At 41.0% G+C, this 21,711-nt stretch overlaps 1 protein-coding gene across 1 annotated transcript in view; it reads right to left on the bottom strand.

The window, feature by feature from the left end:
• The window catches only part of NWD2 (NACHT and WD repeat domain containing 2), a gene marked incomplete at both ends in the record, with an annotated part of 65,300 nt that extends 53,637 nt beyond the window's left edge, over nt 1-11,663 (bottom strand). Inside the window, one exon of the mRNA XM_080624554.1 lies at nt 11,513-11,663. Within this exon, the coding sequence (XP_080480680.1) occupies nt 11,513-11,663 (151 nt within the window). The remainder of the gene's footprint in view (nt 1-11,512) is intronic.
• Between the last annotated feature and the right edge of the window lie 10,048 nt (nt 11,664-21,711).

Genomic DNA, 21,711 nt, shown 5'->3' with positions numbered 1-21,711 from the left:
CCAAATGATATTAATCTCAAATATAATGAATACCCTACATAAGAGTAAGCTAGCAGATAAGTAAGAGAAATCCTGTAATATTTACATGATTTCCCTCCTGGGATTACTCCTCCCAGTCATAAATAAAGCCCCAAAGGAAAAGCTGTAACATGAGCTATTAGACACTTCATAAATGCCTCATTTGCAGGAAAGCTTCCCCTGAAACACACAGGCCATTGTAGGACAAATATCCATGGTAAAATACTCTTTATGGGAGTTTACTGCTTTATATTATCTGTCTTTTGCGTGGATGGATATGTCGGTTTCCTATCATAGTAAAAGGATGAAGAGGCATTAACGGGATTTGAGACATTTATGAATAATGACATACATTAGTGAAAGTCAATGAAACTCATTCTAAGCAAGGAAATTTTCAGGGAATTTTTTGCCTTTGGTAATTTTTATTGATGAATGAACTTTCTTTACAGTCTCCTTTCCTGTGTGTTTTCTTAACTGATTTGGACACAGCTCATCAAGAGCTAGACAATCGTATGTCAGGAGTGGCACACATATGTTTGATCCTGCTTCAGAAAGGAGGACAGATCCAGAGGCCTCGAAGAGGTCCCTTCTAGCCTTCCGGTCTGTGATTTGCACTTACATAAACAACCGATTAATGAAATAACTGCCTGAGGTCCCATAGCGCTCTGTTACAGCCACATAAATCTGTGGCTGTGGTTTAAATTGTATGACATTTAACTCAATGACACTCCTTTTGCTAACCATAGATTGGTTAATTCTTCATAATCCCATGTTGTAAACTACTTGCTTTTCAAAGTAAATCATCATACGAACTTTTACTTTGCTAGTGTCTTGATACATCAAATTAGGGATCACGTAAACAGGAATGCTTCAACAACTTGCTTCAAGAGCATTGCATAATTCCTGATCACAGTTAAATGTAATCCAATACGTATGTAAGTAAATCAAGGCCATTATCAAACAATAATATGATTTTATAATTTTCCTAGTGTTTTTCAGTAACCACAAGAAAAGAGAATCAAGACATACTGCTCACTCCTCTCGGTGTCTAAGCTATCAGGAATACTATAGGTGGAAGATGATGGAGAAAAACAGGCATTTTCTTCAGAACAAATTACTCTTTCTTGCCAGAACAGTACAGACTATGAATCCAGCCACCAGGACTATTATCAAGTAAGAAAATATTTTGCTTTTGGTATCTTTTCTAGAATGTGTGTGGCCTTTATTAAACATCAGTAGATATGAAAAGAAAAGATTAAGTCCTTCCTTTTGAAAAAACCCACTTATCAAGTAGTCATACATGATTTATGTTATGTTTGATTGTGGCAGTAAAGGAAGATTCTCTAGATGTGTCATGCTGGCATAATTAGGTGTGGAAACTTCTTGGTAATAACATAAGCCTCAGATTAGAGTCCTGTATGACACACTGGACTTCTTTAGATTAGACTCCATACCTTAGGCTCCTTAGATTACTGAATACTGTAATGTCTTTATTTCTTAGTATGGCTCAGTTTTAACAACCCCATAGAAACAAGGACATTTAGATAGCTAGATCTTCACAGTTTAGATAACCAGATCTTCACAGTTCTCTTTCTATATAGCATAAACCAAAAATTGATCATTACAATGATGGTTTTGGATAAAGTTACTCTTTTAGGTAGATCTGCTTTTAGGTACTGCTACTCCATAGATATTTCCACTTCTGGTTTTTGAGATCTCTTCTTTGGCTGAATGCACATGGTCTTGTTCATACGAAATTCCTACTGAAGTTAGCAGGATTAGGCATTTCACTGGGCAATAATCTATCTAAGGGCTTGGAGAGGTTGTTACAGTACAAAGACTATTGACTAGTAAAGCAACTAGACAAATTAATGGAAGCAAAGGACCTCATAGATTATTAAATACATATATCATTATCATTCTTGCCCTGTTGTGATCTCTTATTCTTTCATAGGTCAGAGGAGGAGTACTGGGCTCCTTTGCTCTAACTCACTAACTCTGATCTTACTGCATTTGATTCTCATTTATCTTACATGTAAGAGCTGACATGCACAACTCTGCAAATACAGGTAACTCCTCTCATCTAAAAGTATTAAACCCACATGGTTACTCAATGGTTCTCAATCATTTAAAAGTAACCTTAATCTAATAAAATCCAGTCAGTGAGATCGTCTGTGAATAAACATTGAGTGTAAGCTCAGGCAGCATCAGGACTTCTGTTACATATACTCTGAAGTGCCAGTCATTTTTTCCTACATTGCATGGTCAATTGCATCACATCAACCCTGTACAACACAAATAAACAATACTAACTGACAGATAATGTACATTGAAACTACTATGCTAAAAGAGATTTTTGGAGGGTTTGCAAAAGCCATTTATTTTGCCAATGATTTTTAACTTTAAACTTCTATATGCTTCTGAATGGCTGTTTTGTACTTTTATCAAGTGCTGTAGCTTCTAAGAAATGCAAATGCTGTTTAATTGTATGAACATATCAAAGGGCCTAGGCTTCAGAGATGCCTGCCAATAGCAAACATTACAGCAGGGGAGCTCTCTGAAACTGAAGCTGTCCAGATATAGCTCTTAGTCATTAATGCTCATTTAATCTTAGTGTTTGGTAAAACGTTTCTAAATAAAGACTCTAAATAATAATTTTACAAATGACACTGTTATGTATCATACACATGCTACAATAACTGTATGTCTCAACACCTGATTCAGGTAACAAAAAGTTGGAGGACAAAGCTGGAGATCTGTAAGGCATGGGTGAGACTGTGAAAGTACTCTATTAATACACATTTTTGAGTGTTTACTCATATCACAGAGGCATGTTACTCCACTGAAGACTGTAGCCGTGCCACCCCAAGCATATACTAGGAGTAGGTTGTACAGGAGTATCTGTCAGGCTCTGTCAGTTTGAAATCTGATCTGTTCAGCTATCTGATCAGTCCCAATTACAGAATCACAGAATCCCGAGGGTTGGAAGGGACCTCAAAAGATCATCTAGTCCAACTCCTCTGCAAGAGCAGGGTAACCTAAAGTACATCACACAGGAACTTGTCCAGCTGGGCCTTGAATATCTCCAACATAGGAGACTCCACAATTCTCCTGGGCAACCTGTTCCAGATACTTAGAAACAGAATGTCTCTGGATTAAGTCCAATGTGGAAGTCCTGCCATTTGCTAGTCTTCCCAGTTTCTGGCACCAAGTGTATCTTGGACATCCTGATAAATCTAGTCTGTAGAGGTCACTTTTTTTTCTCTGCATCCAGATCCTGTACAAGAGTGACTGTAGCTGCTCAGGCATGAAGTCTGTCCAGCATACTGTCTTGTCTTCAACAATGGGCAATAGCAGATGCTTATATGGAAGCTTAAGGCCAGGTCAACGGTAGAGGCAGGCATGTAATTATGGTAGTGATCGGGTTGCTTACAAGAGGTGCATGAGGTACATCTTGCTCAACACAGGAGCCTGCACATGCCTCGGGGCTCCTTCCTCTTTACCTTGCTACACTCCTTGTCTTTGGCTACCTGTGATTTTACACTATTCTGCTTTTGACTAAAGATTTTGTAAGTAAAAGCCTATGATACAACACCTAAATTAGTAAGAGTAACATCAGGCCAGTGGAGTTACTTTAGAGCTGCATTTGCAAAACTATGATTAAATTTGTTTTTCTAATTCCATCTATTATTATCTTTCTGTAATTAAAATTCCAGTAGGGGGATAAAGCAATTGTCTTGAACAGCACTGCCTATATTAAAACCTGCCAGATTTCTTTGTATTCCATACACACAACTATCTATGACTACATTATATTTATATCTACCACCTTCAATTTATTAAAACCCCAAATTACTGCTAGCTAAGTATTACTAATGTATTATTACTGTCGCCTGAAAGGACATCTTATTATGAAACACTCTTTCAGCAGAAGAACATTCAAAGAAATTTCAGCTGACAAAAAATTGCAGCTCAGGCACTGCCCTCACATCTTGAATTAGAAGTTCAGGAATTCGTTGATCAAAAGTTCTCTTTCTGTAATCAGTATCTTAAAATTCTCCAAAAGCTGAAAGTCTAATGTAGGATTTTCTCTTAGGTATTTACACATCTGTGGACACATGCATATGCCCACATAGTGTAAGTTTCTTAAAAGGAGTTATTTCTTTGCAATAAGCTTAGAGACAGGATGCCAAGTTATGTATCCTTTGTACTACGCTGTTCTTATGTGATTACACAAATCCCACCACCAAATACACATGGTCTCCTTGAAACACAGCCTCAGAAATCCTCTTTGGTTTGCTGTGCAGTAGAATGTGGTTCAGCTGAGAGGTCATCCCGCTGTCCTTGATCAGGCAAGAAAGCAGCTCTTCTGTGTTGATGCACTGATTGTAAAGCTGCCTTGCACTGTGCTGTCTCTCAAACGTGGTCTCACACCTTGCTGAAGGAATAATTCACAATAAGGCCTCAACTCAATACTACTACTGTCCATCATCTATCATATTATTTGAGAAATTAGTATCACATGGAATTTGCAAAAGTGTTTCATTGTCCCCCACTGTACTTAGAAACTGTGTCAAGTGTACAGGGGCCTCAAGCTCCTCTTTGTCATTGAAAGGGTGGCCACTCTGCACAAGAACAATCCATGCTCCAGTGTCCCATGTACATCCTGACTGCTCTGTATTTCTAGTTTAATAAAAAGATACATACATTTATACGTGTGTATATACATCTAAACTACAATATAAGGAACCAGTCTAGTGGAAATACATCTGAAGAAAGAATGCAATATTTGCAAAGTTACAAAGGAAAAAAAGAACTTGTAGGTTCTGCTCTGTTTTAACAGTATTTCTCCAATAGTAAGCAAAACAGTCATAGAACCTAAGCTGCAGGTGTATACAACCCTGAATGTTTACAAGTATACTTGTGGATAAAACCTAAACTCCTCTGTAAAGCTTTTACTTTTACAAAAGCATTTAACAAAACCTAGGCTGTTCTTCAGTAATGCTAGAATTACAACCTTCTGTGATGCCCTTTGAACATGAACACTCAGTTCTTACAAGGTGTCTGAACAGCAAGTTTGAAAATAGCCTATGAGTTTTATAAATCCATTTATAACATTTTATACAGTTTGTACTATTTTACATAACTTGGGTGTGTATGAGCATGTGTGCGTATACACATATAGACACATATAAAAAATTTATAGAAAAATATTTCTATTTTTTTTTTTTTTTTAATTAAAAAAGAATGGTCATGTGCTTAAAAATTTCAAGTGCTGCTTTTTTAAGTAGAGAGGGTAAATAACTAAGCCAAACTTTCGGAGCTGATAATTTCAGATGCTGCTTAGCAGGAAGGTGACTGGGTTTCAGGTAATTTTTCTTATTTTTTAAAATCAAGACAAAAGAACAAAACCAACAAACTTAAACAGATTACTGTTTTACTAAAAAAGAATCCCACATCTCTTGATCTTAGTCTTATTCCCCAAATACACATCCCATCTTTTGAGTATGTGAGCAAATCCTTAGCCCAGCCCCCAGACTGCCTAAGCAAAGAACCCACAAAAAGAACAGGGGACATGAAGACCAGTTCTTCTCATACAGTTTATCAACAGTTTCTCAAGTTTGTCTGCCTGGCAGAATAAACTTCAATTCAGTCTCCATCCTAGCCCAAATCAATCATTTACTCTAACAAGAGCAAAGGCTTCAGGATCTGCTTCACAAAAAATCATCTTGTACTGGTTCTGCTACCAGCCCTGCCTTTCAAAGAAAGTTAAAGCCTACATCATACAGTTTCATGGAGAGTCAGATCTTGCCATCTGCTCTACAATACTAACAACAGAGTTGTTCTGTGGTACAAGATGAAGACAGAAAACTTCGCATAGAGGCAGAAATACTGAAAATGGCAGGCTTTTGTCCAACCTGATGAACTGTAGGTATTTCTGGCCTCTGGGCTTCCTGAAATAAGACATATTTCAAACCAAGGCCCACACCAAACTCACGTACTTGAACCATGTTGCTCTCCCAGACTCTAAGGTACTCAGCTTTATTTCTAAAATTATTTAACTTATTTTTTCCCCTAAGTGTAGCTTGGTTTGTAGATCTTAAACACTACAGTGATGTGCGTCATGTAAAACCATAAATAGGTACAAAGTTAGGTAACCAGAACTAACACTTAGCATAAAAAAAGTCCTGGAGTTATTTGTCTCCACATCTCCGCAACACCTCCCTTGCAATTTCATACACTTGAACATCTGTGTTTTCCTTTAGCTAAGGAATAAATTCCACCCAGATTATATAAAATTGTCTTTATAAAAAGATTTTCATGCAATGTATCCAAGTAGGGACACCATATGGTATTTTGGGGCTGACCAAAATGAACCATCATCAACTACGCATTATTCTGGCTTCTGAGTATTTTTGTACATTAACATTTCCTCAATTATATTTTTCTTAAAGGAAACAACATTTCAGATAAAAATAATATCATACACCTGGAACATGTTATAAATGCAAGATTCTACCTTTCTCTTATTGCATATGGCAATAACTTTATAATTAAAGCAATCATAATTCTTCATCTGTTGAGTTATCCGTCCTCATGTTCAGTAGCACCACACTATAAATGCACAAAACCTTTTCTTTCACGTGTACATCAACATGCATAAAAATGCATGCAATTTGTGCAAAGCAGCCTGCAACAATAAGTCCAAACAAAAACATCATTAAGACCAATTTCTGCAATCATTATTTATAAGAATAATCCTTTTCTATTCAGCAAAACTAATCGCAGGTGAGAATTTTGCTCTATGTATCATGAGAAAATACATAAATTTGGCATCAGGCATTTGTACTTTATTAGAACTGAGTGTTTTTCAAATTAATAGAATGTTCAGGATGATTTATGTCAATGGAAATAAACTAAGTTGAAAAACTGGATAACCACTGAAGAAAACTGAAATTTATTCCATAGTGTAAGATAAGGAAATCTCACTCAGGCAATCTATGGAGAAGCTGGTGAAGTTCCAGCCATCCAAGTTAGGTTTATACAGTGCTTGTACAATGGAGGCGTTAAAGTGGTGGCACTATCTTCTATTAGAATAAGATCTTCATTTTACATTCCTACATGCATATATAGCTTTTCACACTTAAGATTGTTAATAATGCCAAAACTAGTATTAGTTAGGTTTTTTATATGTAGTTTGGTTTACAGTTTTATAAAATGGGTACTGAAGACATAAAACCTGTGAGGAACATAGCCTTTCGTGCTTGTACAATGGAGGCGTTAAAGTGGTGGCACTATCTTCTATTAGAATAAGATCTTCATTTTACATTCCTACATGCATATATAGCTTTTCACACTTAAGATTGTTAATAATGCCAAAACTAGTATTAGTTAGGTTTTTTATATGTAGTTTGGTTTACAGTTTTATAAAATGGGTACTGAAGACATAAAACCTGTGAGGAACATAGCCTTTCTGTATTAAAAATGGCTGTTAAAACAAAGCTTGTTCATGATCTCATCACAATTGCTTCTGTTTGTATAACAGAAATGTTTTGAATGGCTAAAAAAATGGCTAAAAACTATTAACTGTCAACATCCCGTAAAAGCAGTCTTGTGTTGGAACTTAGGAAGTATGAAGAGGCGCTGCACAGAAGACAGTAAGCAGTAAGCAGTATGCAGCTGAAATAATGGATGTAAAGGGGAGTATCCTTACCATGTGAAGTGCTAAATGCAACCCTGTTTACACTTTGAGATAAGACTGGCTAACACCACCTATGTCAGAACATGCTCATATGCTATATAAAGGTATTATCCTATCTTCAATGGAACCACCTGTGTGTAGGATTTGGCTTTATACATATCCCGCGTCAGTACATTTGTTTGTCTCTACTATATGACAGACATGAAAGACACCTTCATAACCAAACCCAAAATTATCAATGTCTTAATTAATCAAAGCAATAACAAGACCTGCAGTCGAACTAGCAGAGAGCTAACTTCCCCACTATCAGAAAAGCCAAGAGAATTTAAAATTATCAGAATTCTGACTGTATGATCTAATTCACAGGATCTCATTTTCAAGACAAATTCCTAATTCTCATTAAGGCATCAGTTTCAAGCAGCGCTTGTAATGTTGCCCTTATATCACCACATAATTTCTTGGAATAGCAAACTTTGCCATTTCAAATAAATTTCTGTTTGAAGTAGTGATGGGAATCATTGGAATGTTCTGAACCTATATAGGGCTGATGTCACAGCTCCATGTAATGTATGGAAGTTGGTAGCTGTCATATTTAATATGAACTGTATATTAATAACAGGCACCTATTCAGGCACTGCTGAGCAGCAGAGAAACTGTCATTGACTGCTGTTACAGTCCACAGATTTCTACATGCAACAAGAAAAGCACTTATTACAATCAGGTGAATATAACTTACTTTCCTTATCACTCTGAAGCAATACAAATACCTTGAGAAAACCAATTTATTATTTAAAGCAAAATCCTCAACCTCTTTTAGCCAAAATACATATTTAAAATATGCATGCTTGTATCCACTAAAATGAGAAAACAGACTTATTTATAGTCAAATAATAAAGCAAGCTCAACGTTTCTAAAGATCAAATCATCTTCAATGATATGAAGATTGATTAATTGATATCAACAGTTCGAGCAAGACAATACCGTTAATTGCCAGAGGAAAATACAGTTTCACTTATCTACAAAATTTCCTCTAGAAAACAAGAGCCTGTAAAATGAAGCAATTTTGTGCCTATTACCCATGCTCACTGATGTCACTTTTTGCTCTTTTCAGGGATTTCTGTTTAAGAAGTTTTATAAAAAAACATTTTCCTACTTGCATAATAAAAACATAATACATTGCCATCATACTAAAGTCTGTGAATGCCCCATCCCTGGAAGTGTTCAAGGCCAGGCTGGATGGGGCTTTGAGCAACCTGGTCTAGTGGAAGGTGTCCCTGGCCATGGGGTTGGAACTAGATGATCTTTAAGGTTCCTTCCAATCCAAACCATTCTATGATTCCATGAGTCTACGTTTGTAAAGAACAGACCAAATACTGATTTGCCAGAGTTCTCCAATACACACTTATTAAACTGACATAACTCAAGGAAACTACTTTCAAGTTTGCACACTTCAAGTTGTAGGTAAAATTTTCTTGTGACTGGTAGCAGGATTAATCCCTTGGCTTCAGTGGCACCTCAGCTCCTACAGGTACAGGGTGCAGCCAGGAATATTCTGTTCTACCTCTGGGAGTCTGGGGACTCCCCATCACTTTCAGGAATGCTCTGCATCGACAAATGGGTAAAAACTGTACTGAAATGATGAAAAATACCAAAAAAGGCCTTGGTCATGCAAATATACATAGTGGTTGAGGGCTTAAATATGCTGAATGGTTTACTAAGTAGGAAGAGTTTAACCTCTTTTTCCAGAACTCTCACATTGTGAACTCTTCTAGGCGTTTTGCCAACAGCATTTCTATTTCTAAGTACTCCACCAGATGACACCTAAGCGCCATTATAGGCTACTTGTTTATCCATACACACTTTCTTTAAGGTCACATGCAGTTAGCAATACTTCTGTGTTAGTAGTATCACTGATAGTCATGATGGTTTCTCATCATTTAGAGTCCCTAAATGTTCATAATCAAATTTGGTAACCACTCTGAAATGTCTGTCCCATACTGTCATTTTATAAAGCGGGAGCCATGCTGCAGATAAAATTTTGGACATGAGAAGTATTAATTGTTGTGACCATGTGAGTCTGCAAGGAAGCTAATGTAAATAACCCTAAAATGACAAATTATTTTCTTTCTCTCAGTGTTTGGGGTTTTTTTTAGAGCTGAAATTTTCAAGTAACAATGCAAGGGTAAAACCCTGCAAATGGATTATATAGGGCTTCAAACCTCAACTTTTAGAATAAATTTAGTTTTTTAGTTATTAATATTTTAGCAAGCATTTAGCTAACATACCAAGCTATCCTAAATGCAGTTCACATCAAATACAGAGCACTTCACTTAAGGCAATGCTGGCAGAAATCTGTTACTGATGAATAACATATCTTCTAAAAATCCACACCAATTTTCTTTCAGAGCCAAATAAACATTTTTTCCTGATTATCACTATTTATATACGTTTCCTTAAATTGCAACAATAAACTGCAAGCATTCTCACACTCTCCCTAAAAAATGGCATTTTTTTAAACACACAGGGTTGTCGGATGTGAGAGTGGAGGGTTTCCTTGCGTTGAAAGCAACTTGGAAGACCTGGAGGTGTGGGAATTCTTCAAGGCAGTGCTTTGCCCATTTTTGTGCATGTGAGCGCTATTTCTCATACTCCCGTAAGTAATAGTGCCAAGACAATTTTCACTTCAAAATTTAAACTCTTCTGTCATTTCAGGCATGGTTTTCAGACCTCTGATGTTTGCATAGAAGGTGACAGTATTGTAGAATTAGAAGTGCTGGGGGGGGGGAAGGCAGGGGGTGGTGGTGTGAAAGAGAATTGTGAATACCGTGGGCTCATTTTTACAGACAAGAAATGTCATAGGTGTGAACGCTTAATTTATTGTTTCTGTGCTTCGAGTGGGAATATGCTTCAGCAGTTTCCATCTTACGAGTGGGAATGACACCTCTCGAATGTATGCAAATTCCTCGTATTAAAGGGTAATTTTAAAAATGTCTGTAAGTAGCAGGATGCGTAATTAGTTCAGATACCGAGTATGCGATCCCGACTTATAAGCTAAAACTGCAGGTTTCAGTGCTGGCTTCCTTGGAAGCCGAGTATGACTGCGATCAAAAGATCATACTTGCTGTAGCCTCAGCGGGCTAAGACCTGCTTTCAGTGTGCTGTGAAATCAATCGGGATTGATTTCTCTATTAACCGGCCTCCCCAGGAGAGCTCCACAAAGGATCCCCCCCGAAAAGCCTCCCCTTCGCTAGAAGGCAGATCGTTTCCATGTTCCGACCCCCCCGTGCCCCGTGTGCCCTGCTGTTCCAACACCGCAAAAAAGACACCACCTTCCCGCCCCCGACCCGGTGCCTTTTAGACCTGTCCTTTACGGTCATAAAACTTCAGGAGCAGAGTACATCGGAGCCTGCAAATCCCGCTCCATCAGACACCCGACTAATCGAGCCGCCTAAAGCCACTCCACAACCCCCACGGCCGCCTCTCCCCGTGCCCCACACCGCCCGCCCCGCCCCGCCGCCCCACACGGTGCCCGGCGGCGAGGAGGAGCTGTCCCGCTCCCCGTTAACCCGCTCTGCTCCCCGCGCTCGCACCCTCGGGGTCGGCTGCGGGGGGGCACAAGGAGCCGGTCTCGGCCCCGCCGAGGACGACCTGAGCGGGGGTGCCCGGCGCTGCCGGGAGCAGCGGCAAACGCCACGGCGGCCCGGGCCGGTGAGAGGCGCGGGCGCTGCGGGCGGCAGGGGGAGCTGCGGGGCGGGCAGAGGGGAGCGGCGAGGCCCGCCGGGCCCGGGTTACCTTCGGGGTTGGCGCTGATGAAGACGCGGACGCTCCTGCTGCTCGGCACCAGGTGGGACGGCAGCGCCGAGAGGTTCCCGGAGAAAGCCGCCCGCCGCAGCGCCGCGTCCCGCGGGCAGGGCACCCTGCCGCCAGCCCCGGCAGGCCACATCCCGCTGCGCTGAAAGGCGATCCTCGCGGGCGGCCGCCGGGCCCCGGCTCAGGGCAGCCCCTGGACCGGCGCGGCAGCGGCAGCGCTCCCCACCGGCTTGGCAGCGGCCATGCGGACCCTCCGCCTGCCCGGGGCCACCGCCCACCTTCTCGGTGGCGGTGCGGCTGGGGCTGGAGCCGCCGCCCGGCGCCGGGACGCGGGGGCAGTGGGGAGGCAAGGGGAGGCGAGGCGCCGGCCGACCCCCGAGCCGCTCCCCGGCGGCGGTCAGGGCGCGGGAAGAAAGTTTGCGGCGGCGGCGGGACGGAGGCAGCCTGGACCCCGGCACCGCCCGCCCCGCCTGCGGTCGCCGCGGAGAGCAGCCGGAGGCTGGGCGGTGGGAGAGCAGCTCGCTGCGCGATCGGGCCGACGAGTGTCTCGGGTTTGCGGTGTCCAAAGCAGGGACGTCACCGGGAAGGCTGAGGGCGCCTTCCCTCCTCCGAGTGTGTCACAGCCCCGGCATCGGATTTTTATAGGAAAACTGCTGCCGGCTCATCCTCTGGGCTCTGAAGAGTTCAGAGCCCTTCTTGTGTTTTGTTCTGTAATCGTCTGCACGGGAGTTCCGCCTGCTCAGTTACAAAAGAGAGATGCTCTTGATGCTTTTTTCTTTATCTCCCTTTTTTTAATCAGTTATTTATTTATCGGAATAAATGAAAAGGCCCGGTTTGAAGAATGAAAGAGGAAGGAAGCAGCGAGGCCAGCCGCCGGCGGGATGCGGTCCCTTTGCAGCAGTCAGTGGCGGGGCATCCCGTCGGGCAGCGCCGATGAAATATTCAGAAGGTCGGCGGGGTCGGGCCGCGGCTCTGCCGTGCACCGGGGCCGGTCCCCGCGGGAGGGCGGTGGCGCGGAGCCTTGCGGAGCGGTGGGGTGCGAAACGGCCCCAGCCCCAGCGGGCGGGCGGCCTTGGGCGAGCCGCAGAGTTTAGAAACCTCCCGGGGAGGGGCGGGCAGGCAGGGACCTGGCAGCGAAGCCGAGAGGAGGGGCTGGGGGGGCAGGGCAGGGGTGGGCACGGAGGGGCCCATCAGCCTGACGGATCTGGGGCCGTGGGAATACCTTCTCGGGAGAGAGATGCAGACTCCAGCAGAGGGGTTTGCAGCTATTTTGGCGTGCTTCAAAGCTGTAGAGAAGGGTCTCATATGGGTAGTGTCTGTATAGTCTATTTCATGTATCATATCTGATACAAAGCTGGTTTGTGTATTTACACATATTACATACATATAATACACTATATATAATGTATATCAACTAACCTTATTGTGTATTTATGCACAGTATTTAAGAGCTGGGGTGTCGTCGCCCCCACATGCTTTCTGCACTCATCTGCTCTCCCCCACTGCCCGCTGTGGCGGGCAGTGTCGGCAATAGGGGAGGCTGAGCTGGTTCTACTAAAGCAGGCAAAAGCAAACTGCTCAGCTCTTCTTCATTAACGAAAGTGACAGCCAGATGAGTTCCTTAAGTATTGCTGAGCAAATTTTTGTTTTTAAATCTGATTTCTTAAAGATGCAAGGCATATGCAGAACTGCATCCCATGTGTAGTTGCATGTGGGTATAAGGGAGTAATTCTGTTGGTTTGCTTGCTGTTGCTTTATTGGTTCTGCATCCTGTAAATTTTAAGCTGATTTCAACCAACTCAGAAGGGCAGATTTGAAGATAGTAATTCTCAGAGTTTAACATTCCTGTAAGTTCTGTGACCATAGCTGGGCAGGGGAGAGTTGGCTTATCTGCAAAGAGAAAAAATATGCAGTGTACATTTCAGTTTTTAATATTGAAATGTCAACATTGGATAGAGGGATTGTGCCATTGTGGAACGGAATGCCTAGGAGTTGGGAAATCCCACTTTTAAAATGTGTATTCCTGTAGGATTCAGTGATGTCCAATAAGGAGCAGATCTCAGTTGAAGCCTTTCATGGTAGGTACGCATATTTCTCTTCTCTTCTCTGTGGATTCTCCGATGCTCTGTTTAAGACAAGCCTGAAGCTTGGTATAATTTGGTTAAAAAATCTGACAGTCATGAGATGCAATTCCCTAGGAAATGAGGCTTTATATACGTCATTGCTTACAAATCTATTGGTCTTATCTGCACTTTGCTTACCCTTTGTATGGCCAATGTGCTTAGACATGCCTTTTTCTGGCTTGTGTCACGAACAGGTAATTTCTGCAATACAGAGCTGAAAAGCAGCTCCTCAAGGCTGCAGCCAGTTAATGAATGCACAAAGGAAATGATTTAGTGTAGGTTGAATTACATCTTACGTGCTTTGCTGGGACCAACCCTCAGCTGGGCTATCTCCTTTCCTTCTCCAGCATGAAGTACCAGGCAGTTCTTAAATACAAATGTGCTCGTGGAAGCAGCTCCTGGTAAGGATGCAGAAAATCTCACTTCATATTGCTGCTGCCTTAGTGTTACCATCAATAAATTTCTCAGACTGCTTCTTTGGCAGATGAGGCTCACTGACATACCCCTTTACCATACCAGCCGTAATGCAGTGTTTTTTAAGGCTGTTTTTGACAGTCAGTCATCTTTAACAAGTTGAAAACTTGAGCTTGCATAATAATTTAAATTATTTTGGAATTTTGCCTTTGACAGCATTGACAACAGCATCAGCTTTTAGCTGAATATATTGTTTCATGAACCCAGGCTGAAGGAAGTGGGGCCAGGCTTCTCATTTCCAACTGTTTACCCTGTCTGTTTGTTGCCTGGGCTTTACAGCTCTGTGGCAGGCAGAGTTGTGTTGCATGTGAAGCAGGTAGTCCATGCAGCTTGCAGGCTCCCACTATGCAGGTCAGAATGTGTGCTGATCTATATTACTATTTTGATCCGTAAACTGGATTGCCTTTATGCATGACTCAGCTTCCTGCCACAGTATCTGCCACCTCTGTGGAAGCTGAACTGGACAGATGCCTCAGAGTGGTAATGTCTTCAGCTGCCTGGCTTCAATCTGTCTGCATTTGGGGCTCAACATCCTCAGATTCAGCACCTGTGAATATAAAATGCTGGGAATGAAGTACAGTAAAGCTGAAATGGAGAGGATAAAGAAGTGATTACAGAGAAACTAATCTGTTGTGTTACCTGAGACTTACTCCATATGAAAGCACTCTGGGTTAACTCAGTTTGGAGATTAGTTGGTAGCTTTTCTTAAATTGAAAATATTTTTAATTCAATGAAAATGAAAATAATATAAATGAATGCTATGTAAACCCAAATACAAATCATACTGCTGTATTCATTAGAAAACACACATCAAAATTATCCTGTTTCATATTGAATAACAGATTTTGTAAATTTTTCACTTAGGAAAATGTACTGCTTTAGAAATGATATTTTAGAATTGATGTCTGTATTTGATTTCCAGACTAGTTACATGGAAACTGCTTGAGCAGAGATTCTCATCCTGCAGAAAAGATTGCAGAGCACTGCCTGAAGGCATGATCCCCAAACTTTTGCACTGACTTTACTGTACTTGGGGCAGATCTTTGGTGTCTGTCATAAAAGTTAAGGCAAGAAGTATCCTTGTGCTGAACAGGAATAAAAACAAAGCTGTAATTCTGCAAGTGGCTTCATATAAACATGGCTGGTAGTTTGATCCTGAAAAAACATAAATCGATAAAGTAGCAGGGAATCTTTACTCGTATGCACTAAGTATACTTTTTTTTTCCTTTTATCTGAATGCTTCTTGGTTATCATTCTGGCCTTATTTGCTCCAAGTTCGGATATATTTAAATGAAGCTACAGAATGCATCTGTTGGTAAAACATGTAAATTATCCAAGTTATTCCTGATGGCCTGATCCTGCCGTAGTTCAGACAGAGCAGTCCCAAAGGAAATGATAAGACTCTAGAGGTAGAAAGAAGTATGATATGCTCAGTAGTCCTGATCCAAATCCATGGAGATCAGTCACCAAGTTGTTTGGCTTAAACCCACTATGAATAAGGGTTTGCAGTTTACAAACAACTTTATGAGGCATGTCATTCTGAGTTGAGTTTTGTGTAAAAATGGGCATTATATTACATAGCCTGAAGATCTTGGGATGTAATGTGAGTGATACAAGGCAGTGTTGTGATTCAAACTGTGAGAAATAAATCTATTTTGCCTGCAAGATCAATTTATGTTTTTGTTCATATGTGCTCTTTTGGAAATCCGGTATCAAGTATGTGACAGGCTCATAATAGTGGAAGTTTTTTTTTAATACCTTTCAGATAAAGTGTTTTGCCCTGTACTAAAATGCAGCCACTGAAGTATGACCTAGGTGCTTAAAATACCCATCAATTCTCAGATGTTTGGAGCCTGGTTCTGCCAGGGGCTGCATGTTGAGCCTTCCTATTGTCTTCTTTCCAAAATGGTACCTATTTGCAGGGACTAGGAAGGCAAAGTTTTAAGATCAAGTCAAAAATCAGAGTTTAAGGGTCAGCAAATTGACCAGCATTTCCTCTTTTCATGTAGAAGCTAAAAGACTCTAGAGTTATATCTTCTGATTGAATACTAACTTAAAGCCGAGTGTTTTTTTGCCACTCCCTAGCAAGCTGGCCCAGTTTTAGGAGCAGGCAAAGCAGGCAGTTGCCTAGAGCGACAGACAAAAGAAGGCAATAAAATCCCGTTTTAAGCAAGCAAGAAACCCTGTGACTCTGTGCCTGTTTCTGCCTGTTTAATGAGGACTCGGTGTGTTCCTCAGGCATCAGTCTCCTCAAGTTACTGAGGTGCTGAGACGGAGCAAGCTCTTCACCACCAGAACCATGGCTGCAGTCCTGTTGTTTGAATATCCCATCTATTTGTTCTTGTCTCTGCTTCAGCTTCCTGCTGCTGAAATGTGGGGAGAAACTTTCTGTGCTCCTTCTCTGCTCCTTTTTCTTCAGAGTGCTGTATTACTTTTGCTGGGGTGGTTGGATTGGCAGGAGTGCAGGGGCAGATGTGCTGAGACTAGATAGCTCACAGAATTCATGCTTCACTAAAAAAAACCCCTGTTATTATTATCCTTGCAAATTAGGAATGACAGGCTGCTGAGACTTACTGAGTTTATATTTATATCAAGAAACTGATTGCAAGAAATAAGAGATGTCTTAGGAAATCATACATGGGTGCTGGGTTCCTGTAAGGACCCTTTACAGCCATTTCAGGGTTCTTTGTTAGCTCTGCTTGATGTAGACTTCTATTTTCCATGTAGTTTCAAGTGCTAAAAATGTTTGTTTCCTTCCCTTCTTTCCTCACTCTTGTACTCTGACACCTCTAGGCTTCTGGGATGAATCTCTTCCATACTGTGAATAGGTTGCTGGATCAGGCTTTGCCAGTAGACTCAGTGGTAGCTTTCAGTCTCACTGACAGCATGGTTATAAGCTCTAATGGAGAACCTGTCTGGAGTGATAGTCATTTCAATATACCTGTCTTCAGAGGAACCACTTGAGCAGCAGAGTTTTGTGAGCTGACTGCAAGGTTTGAGAAGTGACGCTGTATTGGTTCGCATGAGGTTCAGTTCGGTTTTGTGCGTCATCCAAAGGCATACACTGAAAGCATTGGTAAGTTGGTATCCAGCACACATCAAGATCCTTCACAGCAGGGTAGGAAATGTGTATGAATTACAAAAAAAGACCAGTCTTATCATAAGAAATAAGAATTTGGAAAGCATATTACATTTCATTCGAACTTTCAACTTTAGTCAGTCACTGGGTCACATCAGGAGGAAATTTATGGGAGGCAGATTATCCTATATTTGCCCACTGGAATGTTCTTAAACTTTCTGTGAAACACCTACATTACTACATCCAAAAAAGGATGCTGAACTTTGGTCTCATAGAAGAAGGACAAGTTTGAGTTTCCGTGTTTTTTAGTCCAGGAATACATTTTTACTGTGAGTGAGCTGTAATGAAATTCTGGTAACTTCTCTGTGTTCTCTGCACAATTTAATAATAAACAAGTTTTCTTTTTCAATTTTCTTATTTTGCTTTTGAATATACACTGTTTTAAGTCTTCAAACCAAATCACTTTCACAAGTGCTAAGGAGGGGACTCCAACCTGGAATAAGAGTTCCAAATATAGAGGCATAAGAAAGATCCTGATATTCAGGAGCTGCCAAGCAACGTGATTATGCACTTATACAATATACAGATTAATTTATATTAAAAGGAAAACAGGGAAGATAATACCTCTAAGATGGTTAGGTTTGTACCTGTGTAACAATGGTACTTCATTCTTGCCTCCAACTCCCAGCCTTATTTGCCAGTGGGTGTTGGCACAAGGAATTTCATTTTACCCTAAAAACAGTGCACCACCAGGAACTACCCTTAACCTCTGGAATGACAATGGTCTGGAAACGGAAGAGGGCTGCATGAGGTTTTTTCATTTCTTTCTTCTTTTTAAGCTTTAGAAATTTTCTGTTTTCTTTGAAACCTAACAAAGCAAACATAGCCTTTTCTCTTAAAATGTTGTAAGTGGCTATACCACATCTTTATTTTTATCTCATATCACACTTGATTGAAAGGTTCTTCACAGCTAAAATAACGTGATGAAGGCATGGAAATTATTTTTGTTGTAATTTTTACTGGAAGCTTTAAAGAGATCTGTTTCTTCATAGAGAATTAGTGTTCTCTTGCACACATAAATAGATGTACGCTCCCTAAGGATAGACACACGAGTACATGCACAGTCAAAAGATACTCAAGGATGTATGGATTGCTATATTCACACAGGGAGTATGCAATAGTAAGATTTCCAAGTTACTTGTTCAAATTTGCCCATACAGCTTTAAATTTTACCCTGTTGCACATATACATTATAGCAATCTTTAATTAACTGGCCCAGTATTCTGTTTTACCATCCTTTGACGTAACTCATTGCTGAAAAGAGGGGTGTTCACTTAACAGAATTCAACTGTTGATCAGTGTGCATTTGGTGGCACACTTGCAGCTCACCGTTCAGACTCTGTTAGAAGACAGAAGTAGTCTTTCCTGAGCTCTTCCATATAATTTCCCAAGCTAGTAAGTATATAAGCACTTCCAACATCTGAATAACACCCAAGACAGGAAGTTTCATTACTGAAGCATACTTATTCCGCTGAAGCACAGGAAAATTAACACCTAAAGTATCCGTTAATTTTGGATGCCATATCTGAGATATCAAGGACTGCGTTTTTTCACAGTAACTGCTATTAGATATTAACTACAAAGGCACAATTTTTGTCAGCTTCGATTGCAGCTGACCGTGTTCAGTGTGTTTGTCTTTTAACCTTCAGACTTCTATGTCAGGTGCCCAGAAAAATGAAGAACCTAGAATTAATGACCACACCTGAAAAACTTAAATGACTTAATTAGCATCCTAGGAAAATCTGTAGTGGAAGCCAGGATGGAATGTAGTTCCTTCCCTGCCTGGATCAACATTCACTTTCTTAGCCGTGAAATCATCTTTTATTTTCCTGTAATTCCTTGCCTCATTCCTGCACCTCCTAACCTCAGCTAAAAATAAATCAGCAATCTGCTTGGTTTTATGATCCTGCATCATCCTTAAAGGTTATCCATACTTACAACATAGGCAAAATATGCTTCCATGTGTTTTTAACTTACTCAATGAGCTGTAACTTCCCCCGTTAGCCCACCATCACCGTCTTCTCGCATGCTCAGTCTGCTTCCCTAAGGACTTTCCCCTACTTCACTCTCCATTTTTTATCCCGTTCATCTTGTCTCACCCAGTCCTTTTATCCTATTCCTAGTTTCTTGTCCAATGTGTCTGTCTCCATCACCAACCACCTGTTTTTTACTTCTTTAGCTACTGGTCCTGGTTTCCGAATATGCTCTTTCTGTGCAATCTCAGTGATTGTCCTCACCTTGTCCTCATCTCTTTGGCCAACCACTCTTAGCTATTCTGTCCCTGTGCTTTCTAGGGATCATGACATGATGCAGAGCTGTTTTGATCTCCCCTTCTCCCCTTTCCCTCATCTTCAGGCCTCCCTTTCCCCTCTGCGTCCTCTGTTCCTCCTCCTCCCAGGGGTGGTGGGATGGTCCCTGCAGCTCTGCAACAGACTCCTAGAACAATAAAAAGGAGCTTTAGTTATTAAAGGTATATAGTGGTAGTGGTGACAAGTATGATAAAGTTCCATATGGTGAGAACATCTGAGATGGACCTTCTGGGTCCTTCCATCCTTCTGATGGAGCTTCTGGGTCTGGAAGTTGCTTAAGGCAGCAAAGAAGATGGATACACATTGCACTCCCTCTGTGAAAATGCAATCCAAATACAAACCAGAAACTTAAGGAGGACGAGGGACAGAAGGCTGAGATGTTTCTCAGTCTGCCCAAGTTTCTGTGCTGCTGTTTTTGCATAGATTGTTATGGCAAGTAATCTTGGAATTGTACTCGAAACAGCAATTAGGTAGAGGCTGAGCCTAGTGGGTATGTACATGTTGGCAGAAGAGTTAAGAGAGAGCCATTTGCTGTGCAGGATTTTATGAATGTTTTCTTATTCTAAGTGAACTTGCTTACCAGTGGTTGCTTACCTGCTGCAGATGTGGTAAGTGAATTTTAAATAGATAAGTTGAAATCCTCATGCTGCAAGGCTGCTGATGAATAAAATTTTAACAATCTGACTATACATGTCTGCGTGTGTGTATTTAGTATTTTGTGCACATTTCATGGAAAATAAAATTGCTGCTCTGATGTGTTTGTGCTACTAGAAAATGAAGCCATTTACACACTGTTGTTTGCGTGATTTTATGGAATATGTTGACATGGCAAGTTTAGTTTAGACATATGAAGACCCAGGGGAGTGGGACTATAATAGCAACTTTAATTTGTCTTCTTAGTGCCAACAAAAAAACCTCAACCAAACTGCTAAGCTTTGTTTTACCTGCAGGCATTCTGAAAAGCAGCTGACACTTTTTTTAGTCTTATTTAGTACATGCCATCATTTTTCGTCTGGCTCCTGAACTGATACTGCAGCTATGCTGGGGGAAAAGGAAGCTGGCCACCTGCTCCAAGTCCAGAACAAATTCATCTTGGAGACAAGCACTGAGAGCAAAAGGGAGTTTCTCTGGTTGTTCTGCCACAGAAATTATGGCGGTGGATTTCTGTCTTTAGTCTACTGTTGCTAAAACTGATTTCTGTAAGTCAGTGGAGCATGGAGTACCTTATTACCAAGTGCCATCATAGACATGTTTTGCAACCATTGCTGTGCCACAGTTATACAGTGTTGTGATCTGAAGTGTTATGAAGGCCCTTAGGCAGCATGAATGTAAAAAGAAATCACTGAAGAATCATGAAGACATCTGTCATCATCCAAGGGTGAATTTTGATTTGAAATAATCTTTATCCCCAAATAAAATCTGTCATTTGGGTCATTGCTTCTATAAAATGTTTATTGGTTTTTATTTATTTTTTTAACAGAAGCAAGAACAGTTTAGAACTATTATTGGCAGTTTATCATATTTGGTAAGCCATGTAAATAATCTTATAATGTAGGTAGATATAAACCAGCAGATCCAAAAGCATTTCAGAACTCCCAGCTATACAGTTGTGTTGAAGATCACTGTCACTGAGATCATGTACCAGCTCCTCTTCGCATTATTTTTCTCGTGAAGTAAATCTGGGTGTTTGGGCCAGACAGGATCAGCAGCAGGCACCACACAGGGAGACAAGTGCCCCAGCGCTCACCAGCTGCTTACTCCGGGCACCAGTCTCTGACGCTGTCTTTGCCAAATATTCTGTAAGCAGGTAAGTGTGCTGAATATGTGGTTTAATATTTCCTATTGGGTGAGCTGCCTCTTCGGTGCAGTCACTCCTTTATTTAGTTTTCTTGCGTAAGAGAGTTGGCAGCTGTTCTTCCAGGAGGCATGGTTTTCTCTTCTTTGTCTGGATGCCAACTGAAATCAGTTGGACAACTTTAAATCTTCTATAAAATAGCTCTCTAAATAAAAGCTTTTCTTTAAGGTATCTAACTACCCAGAAACCCCCTAAAAATAATAAGTTCCTTCTTGTTCAGAAATAGAGCTGTTCTCCCACTAGGAGTGCATTAACTTGCCTTACTGGGTTTTTTGTGGCCC

Source organism: Psittacula echo (assembly GCF_963264785.1).
Source record: "Psittacula echo genome assembly, chromosome: 1".
Lineage (NCBI taxonomy): Eukaryota > Metazoa > Chordata > Aves > Psittaciformes > Psittacidae > Psittacula > Psittacula echo.
Note: the sequence above shows the minus strand (reverse complement) of the source record. Positions and strands in the feature narration are given on the sequence as shown.